The sequence below is a fragment of the Myxine glutinosa genome, chromosome 8, assembly GCF_964187855.1.
Source record: "Myxine glutinosa chromosome 8, kmMyxGlut1.1, whole genome shotgun sequence".
NCBI classification, from domain to species: domain Eukaryota; kingdom Metazoa; phylum Chordata; class Myxini; order Myxiniformes; family Myxinidae; genus Myxine; species Myxine glutinosa.
In genome coordinates, this window is record NC_136268.1 from 49183112 (window position 1) to 49200445 (window position 17334).

General features: G+C 41.6%; 1 protein-coding gene across 9 annotated transcripts in view; it reads right to left on the bottom strand.

Annotated features, from left to right (window-relative positions):
- WAPL (WAPL cohesin release factor) overlaps positions 1-17334 on the bottom strand; it is a 181126-nt gene that overhangs the window by 132719 nt on the left and 31073 nt on the right. For 5 of the 9 annotated variants that reach the window (XM_078783251.1, XM_078783249.1, XM_078783248.1 and 2 more), the window contains 2 exons: positions 8371-8814; positions 3267-3385 (listed from right to left, as the gene is read on the bottom strand). In XM_078783251.1, coding sequence (XP_078639377.1) covers positions 3267-3385; positions 8371-8814 — 563 coding nt within the window. The remainder of the gene's footprint in view (positions 1-3266; positions 3386-8370; positions 8815-17334) is intronic. The other 4 variants (XM_078783247.1, XM_078783252.1, XM_078783250.1 and 1 more) reach the window with 2 other exon arrangements.

The window sequence follows — 17334 nt, forward strand, 5'->3', positions numbered from 1 at the left end:
AGATACAATGAACAATTAAAATCGATTACATTTTTGTCACCAACTCTGCTATATTAAAGTACTTATATGGAATCGCCCTTTGGAATCGCCCTTTGGAATCGCCCTTTGGAATCACCCTTTGGAATTACCCTTTGGAATTACCCTTTGGAATTACCCTTTAGAATTTCCCTCTACAACCCATATGGATTACCCTTTAGAACCCCCTAAAATTGAACACTGTGGGTTTGAAAAGTCTAACTTGTAAACATATTTACCCATGAAAATGATGTCATAATGTGGCATTGGAAATATATCACCACACACAGACTCCAGTTTCAAACATTTTCTTTTTTAAACAGTGAAGCCACTTCAATATTTGGCTATGTCTGTCCGTCCGTCCGTCAAAAATGAAGAACTTTTCAAACCCACAGTGTTCAATTTTAGGGGGTTCTAAAGGGTAATCCATATGGGTTGTAGAGGGAAATTCTAAAGGGTAATTCCAAAGGGTGATTCCAAAGGGCGATTCCAAAGGGCGCTTCCAAAGGGCGCTTCCATAAGGGTGATTCCATAAGGGTGATTCCAAAGGGCGATTCCAAAGGGCGATTCCAAAGGGCGCTTCCAAAGGGCGCTTCCAAAGGGCGCTTCCATAAGGGTGATTCCATAAGGGTGATTCCAAAGGGCGCTTCCAAAGGGTGATTCCAAAGGGCGCTTCCATAAGGGCGCTTCCAAAGGGTGATTCCAAAGGGTGATTCCAAAGGGTGATTCTAAAGGGTGATTCCAAAGGGCGATTCCAAAGGGTGATTCCAAAGGGTGATTCTACAGGGTGGTTCCAAAGGGTGATTCCAAAGAGTGATTCCAAAGGGTGATTCCACAGGGTGGTTCCAAAGGGTGATTCTACAGGGTGATTCTACAGGGTGATTCCAAAGGGTGATTCTAAAGGGTGATTCTAAAGGGTGATTCTAAAGGGTGATTCTAAAGGGTGATTCTAAAGGGTGATTCTAAAGGGTGATTCCAAAGGGTGATTCTACAGGGTGATTCTAAAGGGTGATTCTACAGGGTGGTTACAAAGGGTGATTCTAAAGGGTGATTCTAAAGGGTGATTCCAAAGGGTGATTCAAAAGGTGATTCTAAAGGGTGATCCTAAAGGGTTCTAATGGGTTTCGATCTTTTCTCGGCTTTGCCTATTTAATATTAAAAATGCCAAACTGAACCGTTTCGCTTCCTCTGGGCAGGGGTGTGATTTTTTTTTTTAACCAATGCACGTTGCCCGTTTGTGGATTATTCTGCCTTTTGATGCTGTTGGTTATACTCCACAGGCTGGAACTAGCACTGCAATTCTTCCGAAGTCAAAACAGGAAAAGCTAAGCAACATGACATGCCAACATTAATATTTCACAAAATAGAATGGTGTAAAACTGAGCAGCAAACAATAAAAACACTTCAATTAAAAAAAGCATTTGCATTCGAGGTTAAGCAGAGCCAAGTAGAGGAACATTTCAAACATGATTGCTTGCAAAATGTCAATTCATCCCAAGAGGATTATCCTTCCATTAAATATTAAAATTGGGGTAACTTGCTAATTATGAACAATTACAAGTCTTAAGAAATGAGCAATACAGAAAACGAACAGATGGTGACTCATTTGCAGAGGCAGGTGTTGGTACGGAATATTATACCGATGCTAATGTAAAGAGGGTACAAAGAAGTACGACAGATTACTGAGAAGTACAGTAGTTTGAAAGTGCACCGAGTTAGGTAGCTACGATTTGAATGAAGGTGATAAATTGCGTGGTTAATAAGACAGCCTAGAGGTGTGTACTCTCACCTCTGACGTGCCGAGCCTGAGCTGAATCCCAACCAAGCTATAAACCATCACCCTGGTGTCAATGTGTGCACCTTTCATTGGGTGGACATTAAAATAGAAGACTGAATGAAACGCTAACGATCCGTTGTTGTCTTATGTGAACAGTAGGAAAGTTATCGCCAAAACCCGAAATATCATATTCCTGCCCTGAATGAATGCTCGGAAGGCAACGGAAAACCATGCAGCCAAGACAATGCTTCGGCAAGCAGACGCTCCACCAACAGTACCAGTCCATGACTGGTACTCTTATTGAAGCGTATGGATGATGGTGATGGATGATGATTAAAATTTGTGGGACTGGGCAATGAGCGGAACAGAAATAGAATACTCCAAGTTCAGTTGCAATGAAGAGTATGTGATCATAGATGAGGAAGGATTTTTAAATTTCTTCAGGGTGCTGACGATAACTCGCATACACTTTGAGAGACACGCCGTGGGATCGTTGAAGTTCACCAGCACCCATCGTGCAGGCCCTCCAGCTTAACACCTTTCAGATGGACGGCTCACACCATAAATACACAACCGTGCATGCAGAACACCAGGGTGGCAGTTTATAGCTGGATCGAGATTTTAAAAGCCCAGGCTAAACAGCGCAGGTGAGTGTGCATACCTCTCAGCTATTCAATCAGCCCCCAGCAACACAAACAAAATGGGAAGATAAAGTCATGGTTCAGTAATCAACTGGACCACACAATATGTATTTGGTAGGCACATACTTACCTTGTCGTAAACATGCATCTCACCGCTGGTTTTTTCACAAATGCATTTCTACTTTAACAGAATTGTACAAAACGATCTTTGCTGCACAATATGATTGTGAAGTCATTCATTCTAAAGGGTACTTTAGAATGAAGTCATTCAATGAGATACTGCTTGTAAAACTGACACGATCATGTGGAAGCCATCCTTGTTTGTGAGCATGTGGAACAGGGTCAAACACTGTTGCTAACAAGCGAAGCAAAATGTTGTACAAATCAACAAGTAAACCTCTTGCTACGGAATCAGTTTTTGCCATTTGCAGCAGCATAAGTGCGGACCGTACAGATACAACGAGACATTCAAAACGTTCCTCAAAATTAGGTACCCACATTGGCCAAGTGATTACAAATAAAAACATTATCAGAAAGAAAAACAACGTGTGCGCACGCGCACACACAATTTGAAGAAGAAAATTTAAACATTGAATCTTGGACTATGATGAGCAAAACGTTACGAGAACCTTTTTGAACACGCATCGTAACCCAGAATACACAAGTGATATTTTAGTTACGCACATGCAACAACATTTGAAATTCCCAAACATCTCCCATCCCAACTCCATCCCTCCAGTCCCAATCCTCCTCAGAGTTGCCCTCTCCTGTTCTTCCTCTGTTAGAAATAGACCAACTCTGATACCAACAACAATCGGAAACGTGTCGGTTACCTTTCTTGGACTATGGAAGATCTTCTTCTTCACATCATCACGGCGTTTCTCTGGCAACCTGTGTTGATCCACCTGCATCTCTTGCACTGTGACCTGCTCATCTCTAATCTCCAATACTTCTGCCAAAGAAAAGGTTTTTGTCGATTTAGGCACATCAAATAAATAAATACATGAATCAGCAAATCATTATTTCGATTTAAATGGAAATGAAAACGATTTCAAAATAATAATTGACAAATAAGGCTCATCTTAAAAGTTAATAGCGACGGCATTGTTCTTCACTGACATGGAGCAAAAATAAACAATTGAACAATAAGGAAGAATGACTGTGGCCATAACCTGCCCAAAATCCGATGATGGGCTAATTGGGAAACGCGCATTTAAAGCTCTCTTAAAAGATGGAACGTCGCCATTGGGAAACACACATTTAATGTGCTATTAAAAGATTAACTCGACACCTCTCATCCATGTCACCCTCCCCACGGTTATATCAGAAGGAGCTGATTTATCACATGGTCACAGATTGTTTAACACCAATATAAGGCAATTCAAAAATTGCATAACTTTTCTTTTTTTTGTAATCTACGTAACGCTTGATTACGTAACGCAGCGTAACACTTGATTACAGTATATTCTGATGTACAGTGCATTCTGACAGGCTTTGATAAACCTTACTAATAATTTTTATTCGATATATGATGACATTTTTAGAGGTCCCTCATTTTGAGTATCACTGGACCCAAACAAAGCCAATGGAAATCTGACAACAACACTGGGCAGTGTATAATCAGCAACGGCCTACAGGCATGATGTCTTAGAACCAGTAAAAAACTAGAAAGAGCAATCAGAGATTGCAGACCCTCACCAGGATGTGTTTTCAGTAGTTTTTAAGGCTTTTGTGTTAAAACAAATATGGCGGCCGAACCACGTGACCGATGACGTCATCATTTTTTTTTCCCTCCGCACCACTTTATCCCTAGATTATGCTCAAGAAATTTCATCTTCTTCGGATGAAGTTTTGTACTTGTCAAATTATGACATCATAATGGAGGCACCTATGACATCATCATCAACAGATGCTATTCAACATGGAGAGTTCTTTACAATGGGCCAGGTCTTAATTTTGTCTATGCAGTGCTTTCGGAGATATAGGGGTGCAATTTTTTCGGTTTTTCCAAGATGGCGGACGAACCACATGACCGATGACGTCATCATAATTTTTTCTCTCCACCAATTTATGCCTACATGACGCTCAATAAATTTTATCTTGATCGGATGAAGTTTTGTACTTGTCAAATTATGACGTCATAATGGAGGCACCTATGACATCATCATCAACATATTTTATTCCCAATGGAGAGTTCTTTACAATGAGCCATGTCTCAATTTTTTTCTATTCAGCGCTTTCGGAGATATAGTGCAAAGTTTTTTGGTTTTTCCAAGACGGCGGCAGAACTACGTGATCTATGACATCATAATTATCATTAAAAAATTCTACAGGTGGAGGTGCACCTATGGTGAAAATTTCCTGTCAATCGGACCAACGGTTGCAGAGAAAATCATATTTATTCTGTGCGGACAAAAACAAATTGACTCAAATGCAATACCCTCTCCTCTGGTGAAGGCAACAAGATGGCGGCCATATTATTTTGTCTTGGTGCCATGGTAGGTGGAGTCAAGCAACAAATGTGGGTGGGGATCTGGCAGCTATCCGACCAATGAGTGCACATTCCAAAAATAGAAAAGAATCACAACAACAACAACAACAACAACAGCAGCAGCAGCAGCAGCAACAACCACGTGAGCTCTTGTTGACCTGTGATGCAAAATAAAAAACCTGTGCTTATGAGCACAGCCTCTGAGCTCTCAATGCAACTCAACTGCAACTGCAACTCAAATGCAAATGCAACAACTGCAACTCAAATGCAACTCAACAATGCTCTCAATGAGCTCTCAAGTAGGATAGATCAGTGTAAATATATATTTTAATATACTGTACAGTACTTTAAAATAACAGGCACTTGTAATACTGGCAGAAGAAAAAGAACATGCATGCAGGCACATGCTAAAAAGTCACCAAAAACCTTTAAAAAGAGAAATCAGAATAGAATGCCCTCAGATTCTATTCTACAAATGACCAGATTCTATTCTACAAATGAATCAGAATCAGAATAGAATAGAATGAATAGAATAGAATAGAATGCCCTAACCCTAACCCTAACAACCCTAACCCTCCTAAAAAAAACAAGACCAAAAGTCTAACAGCGGCGTAGCCAGGCTTGTAAAATATTATAAACAACAAACACATATGATTAGCTTTTTAAACAGTCGCTATTGCTGTTTATAACATAAAACAAAGAAATTTGGAGGAATCCCGACATCCGTGAGTTAAATTTTACTTACCGAACTGAGGGAAGATCAGTATATCAGGTTTGACCTCCATGGTCATCGTTTTCCTCCTCTTCTTGTCTGGTTGGTTCAAATTGGGTCTTTTGGGAGCCATAATGATCGACGCAAGTTCACTTGATGGCGGCAGTTTCAGAGATGGCGACGGGGGCAGCTCGTGTCGCGCGTGTATATAAATTAAATAGTAATTAAGCAAGGTAATAATGAATAAGGAAAAATAATAAAATCTTTGGGAAAACGCCGGCCGTTTTTGTCGCAATTAATCCAGAATGTAAAATCGAACTGCGATCGCGATGATGGCAGGCGGCGACTCGTATCATCGTGTGTATAAATTAAATATTAATTAACCCTTGTCCACACAAGGGGGGTCTTTTTAGCCTTTTATTTAGCCTAAGAAGACCTCCCTTGTGTGGACATGGGTTAAGTAAAGTACAGTACAGTAACAAGGAATAAGAATAATATAAATCTTTTGGAAAACACCAGCCACGATCGCATAAATGCGAAACACACCCTCGCGTTGGGGAGGTTTTTTGACGCATTTAATTCAGCGTGTAAATTGGAAACCGAATTCGAGGAAGCCCCGCGTTGGAGGAGGTTTTACAATGCTGTATCTCCCGATAATAAAATATAAATATATATAATATGGCCGCCATATATACACAGTATATCTTTTTTTGACCATTTAGCCATCATTTTTGGCCCCATCTCTCAACGGTGAAAAATCACTCAAGAAATTAAAACATTCTCGTATCCAGATTCCGATCTTCACCAAAATCAAATAGATTTGTCCTAGTCATACACCCAACCTATCCACAAACGTTTGCTGAATCAGTCCATAACTTTGAGATATCTTGTTCACAAACAGACAAACAGACATGGGTGAAAGCATAACTTATGCCCACGTTTGGTGAGGGAGGTAAAGCAAAAAAAAGAGAAACAGAATAAGTCTTGTATTGATACAACCACAATGCACATATCACAATGTAAGTGTGCATTTCATGGCACTCAGACTCCACGAGTAAAAAGAGTTTACCACACGCAAAGAAATTATAAAATAAATGTAATAATAGGCGAGTAAGCAAATTTATAGTGGCAGCTGGTGTAACACCACGATCATTACATAATGGCCACAGGACAGATTTTCATCTCAGTTGACGGAATCAAATTAATTAAATCTTTTGTCAATCGATAAGGCGGATAAAATCTATAACTAGATATGAAAACAAAGAAGCATGTACCACCTGTACTGGTAAAACTTCATAAGAGAAGAAATATGCATCACAAACATCAAACCAACCTATCATGATGCAAACGACACTGAAAACTCAAGTAGAAAATAACTTGTGCAAGGAAAGAGCTCCCTCATCTGGCAAAAGCACAAATACAGACTGGCTCAAAGTCAATTCACTAATATTAGCATGTTCAGTGCAGCAAAATATATGTATAGCAAACAACACTGAAATGAAACCTGAAAGAAAAGAAAAAAACAACCTTACTTGCAGCAATATGACACGACGCAACAATATCGGACTAATTGCACTGCATTGTCGGTGAACAAACTTTTGGGCGACCTTGTGTATTAATCAACTTGACTCAACTTTCATAGAGTTCATTATTATTCAAATACCAAAAGATTGGTTCCAACGCCAAGAACAGTGCCTTGATACCAGTATTGGGAAAATGTGTGCAGATATAGGGAACACATACATGGAATGTTCAAAAAGTTACAAGAACAAGATTCTCACTTATACATACTCACTCATTCATTCACATTGGCCTATTTTCAGTCCACCACATTTATACAACCTACATCCTACCGCCACCCCTAAATACATGCCCATGGCTTTGAATTACTGGCTGAAGCAAAACACACATGCATGCAGGTACACACTATATACAGCTAGATGAAGAACTAATCGTGCGCATGAAGGCGAGTGTCGATCTATGTCGGCGGGCAGGTAGAGTTATGGATGGAATCAACAAACGCTGATCAAGGTATGCTAACCGAGATGGGAAAGCAAGGAGATGCTGACATTTTGAGAGTTAACATTTCAGAAGAAAATGCTCGTTTCTCCAACAAAGAATTAACGCAGGAACATCAGCTTGACTTTGCTTCCCATGGCGATTATCATATCTCAATCAACGTTCTGGTGACTCCAGCCATTATTTAGATGTAGTGAAGACCTGTTATAAAGGACAGATACATTCCGTGAACTAGTTGATCAAAAAAAGAAAATGTGGAATTGGGACTGTAATGATGGAAAAAAATCTTCTTCTTTTTTTCCCCCACACCAACTCGACTGCTTGAGCAGAACTTATTGCACCAAGTACTTTCAGGAACACATGCATGCAACACCGAAAGCTCAACATTATTGGCATCTCCCTCAATGAAGCCAAATCACAAGGCCTGCTACTCTCACATTGAAGACAATTTGGTGTCCCACTCCCACACCCCACCACAGATTTTTTTTTTTTTTTTTTTAATCCTTGTTTCCTCCAGTCAATCGTCATGTGCTCTCTCTCTTAGCCCTCTGACCCCTTTGGATGCACACGTTCTTCTAGTAACCACCTACTTTTTCAACTCCCCAAATCAAGACGTTCTGCACACTTCCACTCCTTTCTTGCAATTCTGGAACTGCCTTAAAGGGATGGTTCAATTTTCATATACAAAACAAACAAACATACATCGATTTCTTACCTGTTTCCTGAGAAGATGACATGCTGCTTGGGAAATCTTGAGAGTCAGACCAAAAGTCACAAACAGGCTGTGTGGGTGATGCTCTATTGGAGTCTGGGCTGTACCCCCCGCCAGCATCCCGTCTCCCCGCTGCTGCAAACGTATCACTGTGTGTGCTAGGCAGTTCGCTCCCAGAATCTACAATGGGCTCCATTTCCTCGCCAACGATCTCGTCAAAACCAAAGTACTTCAGCTTGTAGGCAGCACAAGGTGCAGGGCGCTCAGATGAATCTCCGCTCTCGCCATCACCATCGGCTTCATCAAAGCCAAAAAAATCCAGCATGGCTTCACGCTTCCGGTTGCGATACGAAGCAGCAGAAGACCTTGGGGTTCGCAAAGGGCGTGGTGCCATAGCAGACTCTAAGCATATGATGCGAGCTTCCCCATCCTTTGAGGCAATGGTGGCTGGTTGAAAAAGAAAAGCAGATAAAATATTGTTTTTTCAGCAAAGAGCAAGCTTTATGATCTCTGGCCTAATTATGATCAGAAAGCAACTGTCACAAATATAGGGCAGTTTTTAAACAAAGTAGTTGGCTTATACACCTTGGAGAAGGTGGGTAGAGGGAGACAGATATTTTTGCAAGAAGCAAAGTATTGAGCCAAAACTTTAAAAGAGAAGTTGAAAGTCCCCTTCTTATGAGATTGTTTTTATAATAATCATTTGGCAGCTTGAAAGCTTGTCATGATTTTAAAAATTACTTTCTAAAAAAAGAATTGATTGCATAAGAAGCCAACACAGGCATAATAATAACAATAATAATAACAATAATAAACCAGAACTGAACTCAGTAGAACACATACCTCTGCCAGACTAAACAGTTTACATTTTGTATCCAACCTACTGATAGGCCTGATCAGCATCCGGACCTCAACGAAAATAAAATGAATTTGTCACTGGCAGACCCCAATTTGTCAATACGGAAACCTCAGTAGTTGTCATTACAAAAATAATAATAATAATTGTCAAAAATATGAAGGGGATGCAGGAGAATTAACAGTAATAATAATAATAATAATAATAATAATAAGAAGAAGAAGAAGAAGAAGAAGAAGTCAGGAAACGACGATGGTTCACGAGCGAGCAGTATTCAATGACAAAGGAGGGACTGTAACCGAAACAGGCCCGGACAGGCTAGGCCCGGAAATGTCAAAACAAAGGTTACTGACCTTGAAATGAGATAGAAAATAATGTATAATCAATTATGAGGTTAGTTAGCTACACAATACCGAAAATTCGGTGAAAAACGAAATGAAATAAAATATAAATAATAAATAAATAAATAAATTTTTAAAATGAAAAAAAAGAAAAGTAAAATGACAAATCGAGCTCGGTGGGGCTAAACACATGACATTGGCCTAACCAAATATCGCAGCCCCTGTCAGATTCCACCAAACCCCTCGGAGAAGATGTAGCTTGAACTCGATTACCCCCTAAAAAGGCATCTTTTTCGGGCGTGGCTACGCCCACAATGGGCGCAATACGCCCACTCCAGGCAGGACACAACTAGATTATGATATCAACCTCCCACCCAAGTTTCATCAAGATCGGATGATATCATCGGGTAGTTATGCTGCGGACAGACAGACACACACAGACAGACGAACACACATGACGAATATAGTGGTCACTTGATAACTCGTGAACCAATACAACAACAATAACAGGCATTTTAAGGCCATTTTCCCTGCAAGAGCGGGGGTTAGCCTTGCGGTCCCCTTGACAATCTTCTCCATGTTGCCCTATTTTCTGCATCTCCCCTTGTTAACCCCCTTGCCCGCATTTCTTCTTCGACCATCTTTAGCCAAGTCTTTCTCGGTCTTCCCTGTCCTCCACTTCCTTCTACATTCATTTCCATCACTCTTCTCAACCAGTCACTTTCATCCTTCCTCAACACATGACCAAACCATCTCAAACTGTTTCTCTTCACAGCATCCATCACAGGCTCTATTCCCATCATCTTTCGCAATTCATTATTTGTCTTCCTCTCTCTCAACGATACTCCACACATCCACCGAACCATTCGCATTTCCACCCTTTCCAGCCTTCGTTGCTGCTCTACGTTCATTACCCATGTCTCGCTCCCATAAACCATAACAACTCTCACACATGCAGCATACACCTTTCCCTTCAGCTTCAACGACACTCCCCTCCTCGTCAGCACGCCACTCAGTTCCCGAAACTTCTTCCATGCACATCTCACTCCAGCAACTGTTGCCGAGTCTGATCCACCTTCTCCATTCAGCATGTCTCCTAGGTAACAAATGTTTTCACACCTTCCAGCTTCACACCGTCTTCAAGATCCAACTCAACATTTCCTCCATCTGCAGCTCCCTCTGTGCACACCTTACACTTGAATGTAGCTGCCACACTGGTTAATGACCCTCTCAAACCACTACATTTTTGATGAACCCACTCAGCGCACATTGTACATTGAATGGAATTCACTCCGACACGCTTCCTACACACAGCACACGGCCACTTCCCAGTTCTTTCCACGTCACCACATGCTTTACCACTTGCCATCACCTTCGTTTTTCCGATATTCACCTTTAGACCTTTTGTCTCCATACATTACTTTCACTTGTTCATCTTCTCCTTCCGTCCATCCATACTTTCTGCAATCAACACCAGATCATCTGCATAAAACAACTCCCACGGTAAACCCTCCTTTATGTTCCGAGCCAGCACCTCCATCACAGCTACAAATAGTAGTGGACTTAGTACCGACCCCTGATGCACTCCCACCTTCACCTCAAACTCACCACTGTTCCCGTCCTTCGTCCTTACAGCTGTGCGCGCTCTTTTGTACATTGCCATCACTACTCTGATCAACCATTCCTCCATTCCTAACTTAATGCCCATGTCACTACTTCACGTGGAACCCCATTGAATGCTTTCTCCAGATCAACAAACCCAAGAAACAACTTCTTCCTCTTCTCCATGTACTTCTCCTGCAACTGCCTCAAATAAAGAGCGCGTCTGTCGTTCCTCTTCCTGGCATAAATCCAAACTGCATTTCGTCGATCTTCACCTTCTTCCTTATCCTCCTCTCCAACACCCTTTCCAATACCTTCATTCCATGCTCCAATAACTTTATCGCTCGATAAGAGCCACAGTCCAGAGGGTCACCTTTCCCCTTGTATAGAGGGACGAGGGTACTCAGTTCCCAATCCACTGGAATGCAGCCTTCTTTCACCACCAGATTGCAGATCTCTGTCATTCTCTTCACACCCCAATTTCCCGCTGCCTTCAACATATCTCCCACAACTCCCGTCGGCTCTCCCGCTTTTCTACTCTTCATTGCTTTTATCGCTTCCTCAACTCCCTACTCGGTTATCTTCTCTGCCGGTCATAAAACTGGGTTACTCTCTATGTTGCCATCCCATTCATTCTCTGCATTCAACAGCATTTCCATATATCTCTTCCATCTTCTTTTAATTCCATCTGGGTCCACAACGATTTGTCCCACTTCATCCTTCAAGCAACTCACCCCCATCACATCACACCTCTCTTTCGCTATCTGCTTTGCAATCCTGAATACCGCTCTCTGACCCTCTTCCAAATCCAAGCGTTCTCCGAACATTTTCCTACATGCCTCCTGTGCCTTTGCTACCTCTCTCTTTGCAGCCTTCTTGGCTGCCTTATAACTTTTATGCTCTGCCTTTTCTGCCCCCATACCCTTCGCCTTCTGCCACTCCTTGAACTTCTTCCTCTTCTCGTCAATCTTCTTTCCAACTTTATCATCCCACCACCATGTTTCCGAGTGCCTCGGTGGTCCCTTTGTCCATCCACATATCTCACCAACGGCTCCTAACAGACTATCTTTCATTGACATCCAACCACTTTCAAGCTCAACCACATCAACCTCGACCATACTCAGCCTCTCATTTAATCCCTCCCTCAATGTCACCTCTTTCAACCTCCACACCTTCATTCTCGGTTGGTACTTCACCCGCCGAGCTCTCCTCGCACCTTTCACCTTTATGTCGCAATGAACCAATAATAATAGTAATAAATCCATAATATAAAAGGAGCTTGGTCTCAGCAAGCCTGCATGCATAACCGTGCATTCGTATGTCGGTCAATAAATAGGAAATTTATACGCCGTACATATTAGGGTGCATCAAACGCCCCATGATTTTCAAAAAGTTGTTGTATTTTAATGTCTATTCCCTCAAATGTTACACTTGTTGGTAGAAGTATGTATGCAAAAAATAGATGAAATCAGAGGTGGTCCTGGGTGGCCACCGGCCACTTTTATATATTTAGGGCCATTTAGGGCCACAGCTAAACTACTTTACAAGATAATGTAAAATTAACTACAAGATAATGTAAAATTAACCATTATACCTATATACAAAAGTAAAGTCCTACTTTTACTAAATGCCTAATATCAAACAGTTAAAACAACCTTACATGTCAATGTAAAATTAACCAAAATCGTTCTTCATATTACAAAGTTGTAGTACAGTGTTGTAGTATTGTACTTTCATTGATTAAAAGTTTGAAAATGTATTAAGCACAACGCCAATGTCACTACTCCAACTTTGCTCGTTTCCGCAAATTTGGCCTCGCTTTGCGGTCACATTCAACCACTTGAAGAAGATTTTGGAAGTGGTCTTCTCTTCTTGCAGTTGAGACAAAATCAGTTGCGAGCTTTACTGCTCTCTCCGCAGGGTCATTCACAACATTAAGCCCATCCACAATGGACTTGGCTGCCTTGAAGTGCTCATTGTTCTGCCAAGTGTCAACATCCTCTGTTAGGAAGGTCATATCTAGGTGAAGAAGGTTTACTGTAAACCACGAGTCCTCGTTCACAAGATCAGCCAGGGTTGTCGCTTCTGTAATTTTTGGAAATGACGGTTTGCCATATCCAGAACCGTAGCGGTGTTTTGGAGTGCTTGGCATTTCATCTGGTTGTATGGCCAGTAACACATCTGCAAGGGCACGACGATCCTTTTGAGGAATTGCATTGCTGAACAGTGCCAAAACAACCAGTTCTGGGGTTAAATACCACAAATGTCTATCAAAGGCTTTCACAGCGCTGACTGAAATGGTTGAGTTGACAGCTTTATAGTTGAGCAGAGTCTTGTAAAAGCACAAATCAAACCATGGGGCATTTGAAGCAGACTGACATATGAGCCACCAATCACAATAAATATAAACAACAAAAACAACAAACTCCTTCAGTTTTTTCTGTTGATGTTGTGTTGTTACAGTTCCTCGAGGTAGTAGAGAAATTTGCTCTTCAAGTAGGCATATTTTGATGGAATAAAGAATCTTTGACATCCACCTTGCTTTATGCATGGCCCCTGGTCTGTGGAGTGTTCCTTGTTTTGTGACATCATCATCGAGGACTACCTGGCAGAGTTGTGCCATTTCCTTGTAGTCTTCCCTACAGTATGAAGCGCTTGTGCGGATTGTGCTTAAAACCTTGTTTTTGCAGGATAAAAGCAGCTGTTGTGCATAGTCATTGTACATGGAAATGTCAATTTTGGTTAAACTTTCATTCTTTGCATGCGATATGCGTTCCCAATTCTTCTGGAATTTTTGGAACAAAGATACTTCTGGAGACTTTGATGCCTCAATTTTGAGAACGTCAAACACATGATCCAGGATTACCTCTCCAACATGATGGCGACATGCACACCACAGAAGAGCACGGTCCAGTTTTGATTGAATGGTAACACAGGCAGCTGTAACGTGTCCAGTGTTTGATGCTGTTGTGTCAAAACATAAGTTGACAACTGATTGTTTGCACTTCCATGAATGTAGATACGTGTAAGTGTGCTCGGCAATGATGTCACCTGATGACCTATCACTTCCAGGAGGATATCTAGCCACCCCCAGTAGCTTTACATCAGTGGCATTCCCAACCAACACTGGCAATCTTTCTTCCTTGACATTCTTGTTTGTGAGCGTTGGTATCTGCTTGCCATCCCAGTGAAGTGTAGCAGCTGTTGGGGCGATCCAATTTTCTTGAATATCTTTGGCGATAGCACTTGTTATTGATCGTCGAGCCTTATCAGCAGTTGAGTACGACTTGGCCACACGACGTGGATCACCTCCTGCCTCTTGAATTACAGCTTTGGTGAGCGCAACCTGTTGAACAGGAGTTATGTTTAGTCGAGTAGCAACAGACACAACTGAATGTCTTTTCAGAATATCATGAGGAATAAAGGCAGATGTACCTGCATATGTTGATCTGTGGTGACTACGCTTCCTTTGAAACTCTGGAATCGCCTCTTCTTCAGTTTCTTCCAAGCTATCTGCAGAGTCACTATCATCAGAGCATACAGAACTAATTGTCATCTCTTGTACACTGGATGATTCATGACGTTCTCGTCTTGAAGCTTCCGCTAAGAGGCGTTTTTCTTTTCTATGATCTTTATCAACTTTCTTCTTGTCAACACCACAAAATGAGGCTACTCTGTCAGATTTCATTGACTCTAAAAATACTCTATCTTCCTCATTCTTAATGTTTGTCATTGCATCTTTTGTCCATACACCAAAGGTCTTATCAAGACGTTCATTCATGGTTTGCAACTTAGCCAAAGTGCTTGGAGATTCTCGGCGAGAAACAGGTATTTGACGCAATTTGTTATTGTCATTAAGAAGGTCAAGTATTAGTTTGCAGCATTGATGGTCTGAAAGCATAGGAATATTTGCTTTAGTGTGGAATTTTTTCAGCTGGATAAGGACGATGCTGGCAGATTTCCATTTCAGTGGCTGAGTTTGTTTGCCTTCACATATTTCTTTCTGGATGTACCACATCACGCATCGAAGAACCTGCCGGCAAGTTGGGAGGCGGACTCCTGTCAATGTACCATCTGCTTCTGTAAAAGCATTGCCAAGACCAAAAATGGCACTTGCTAATCTGGTCTTCTTATCTGCCATCTGAAAGAAAATAAAGGATATTATTAGACTACTAGTATGGGACCCACGATTAGACCTCCGATTTCATTCATGTAAAAATACAAACTAATTATCAAACCATCGTTTTTTGCATAAAATTGTTATATTTGTATTCCTCTCATCAAGACCTTCAATTTGATACCAAACATGACTAGGTTTGGGTGTAAAATAACAAAATCAAACATTTTTACATAGTGCGGCCCCGAAAATGGCCCTAAATATATAAAAGTGGCCGGTGGCCACCCAGGACCACCTCTGATTTCATTTATTTTTTGCATACATACTTCTACCAACAAGTGTAACATTTGAGAGAATAGACATTAAAATCCAAGAACCTAAGGGCGTTTGATGCACCCTAGTACATATGCTCGCCATCAATTCCGATCGCCATCTTTTAATCAATCAGATGCTGGGCAATCTGCAAACTGTACGATATAATTAATTAAAGTGACGATAGATGAGCCAATTTCAAGTTACAGTGAAAGACAAAATCCCTGGTGTTGGGCTAGCGGCTAGGGTGCCGGCTTAGGATCCTAGGATCCTGGGTTCGAATCTCGGTCGATCGCCGAATTAATGCCAGGGGGGTTGACTCAGCCTGTCATCCTTCCGAGGTCGGCTAATTGAGTACCAGTTCACTGGTAATTCCCTGTTTGTCGTTGAAGGCGGCAAAAAGGGTTGGCGTCAGGAAGGGCATCCGGCCGTAAAACATTGCTTCAAAAAGGGGACCAAAAAACAACAACTACCACGGTCCCCGAAAAGGCCAACCCCCGCTTTGCGGGGAAAAATGGCCTCTAAACGGTGTTTTTTTTTTTTTTTTAGTGAAAGACAAAAACTCTTCCTCCATCTTCTTCTTCACATAATAATGGTGAGTCTCATTCAATCCCGTTTCTCACATCGATTAGATTCAGAAAACGTTTATAATATTAGTTACCTTTTCTTTCAACATTCCCATTTTATTCATACAACAGTAATATAATCGCCCGATCAAACTATTTCTGAATATACACCGCCTTCTAAAGCATCAAAAAACAGGTCGCTCTACTTGCAACACAGGTGAGACAAGGTTCAGACATACATGGCATCAGACATACAGTGGGGAGAACAAGTATTTGATACACTGCCGATTTTGCAGGTTTTCCCACTTACAAAGCACGTAAAGGTCTGTAATTTTTATCATAGGTACACTTCAACTGTGGAAGACGGAATCTAAAACAAAAATCCTGAAAATCACATTGTATGATTTTTAAGTAATTAATTTGCATTTTATTGCATGAAATAAGTATTTGATACATCAGAAAAACAGAACTTAATATTTGGTACAGAAACCTTTGTTTGCAATTACAGAGATCAGACGTTTCCTGTAGTTCTTAACCAGGTTTGCACACACTGCAGCAGGGATTTTGGCCCACTCCTCCATACAGATCTTCACCAGATCCTTCAGGTTTCGGGGCTGTCGCTGCGCAACACAGACTTTCAGCTCCCTCCAAAGATTTTCTATTGGGTTCAGGTCTGGAGACTGGCTAGGCCACTCCAGGACCTTGAGATGCTTCGTACGGAGCCACTCCTTAGTTGCCCTGGCTGTGTGTTTCGGGTCGTTGTCATGCTGGAAGACCCAGCCACGCCCCATCTTCAATGCTCTTATTGAGGGAAGGAGATTGTTGGCCAAGATCTCGCGATACATGGCCCCATCCATCCTCCCCTCAATACGGTGCAGTCGTCCTGTCCCCTTTGCAGAAAAGCATCCCCAAAGAATGATGTTTCCACCTCCATGCTTCACGGTTGGGATGGTGTTCTTGGGGTTGTACTCATCCTTCTTCTTCCTCCAAACACGGCGAGTGGAGTTTAAACCAAAAAGCTCTATTTTGGTCTCATCAGACCACATGACCTTCTCCCATTCCTCCTCTGGATCATCCAGATGGTCATTGGCAAACTTCAGACGGGCCTGGACATGCGCTGGCTTGAGCAGAGGGACCTTGCGTGCGCTGCAGGATTTTAATCCATGACGGCGT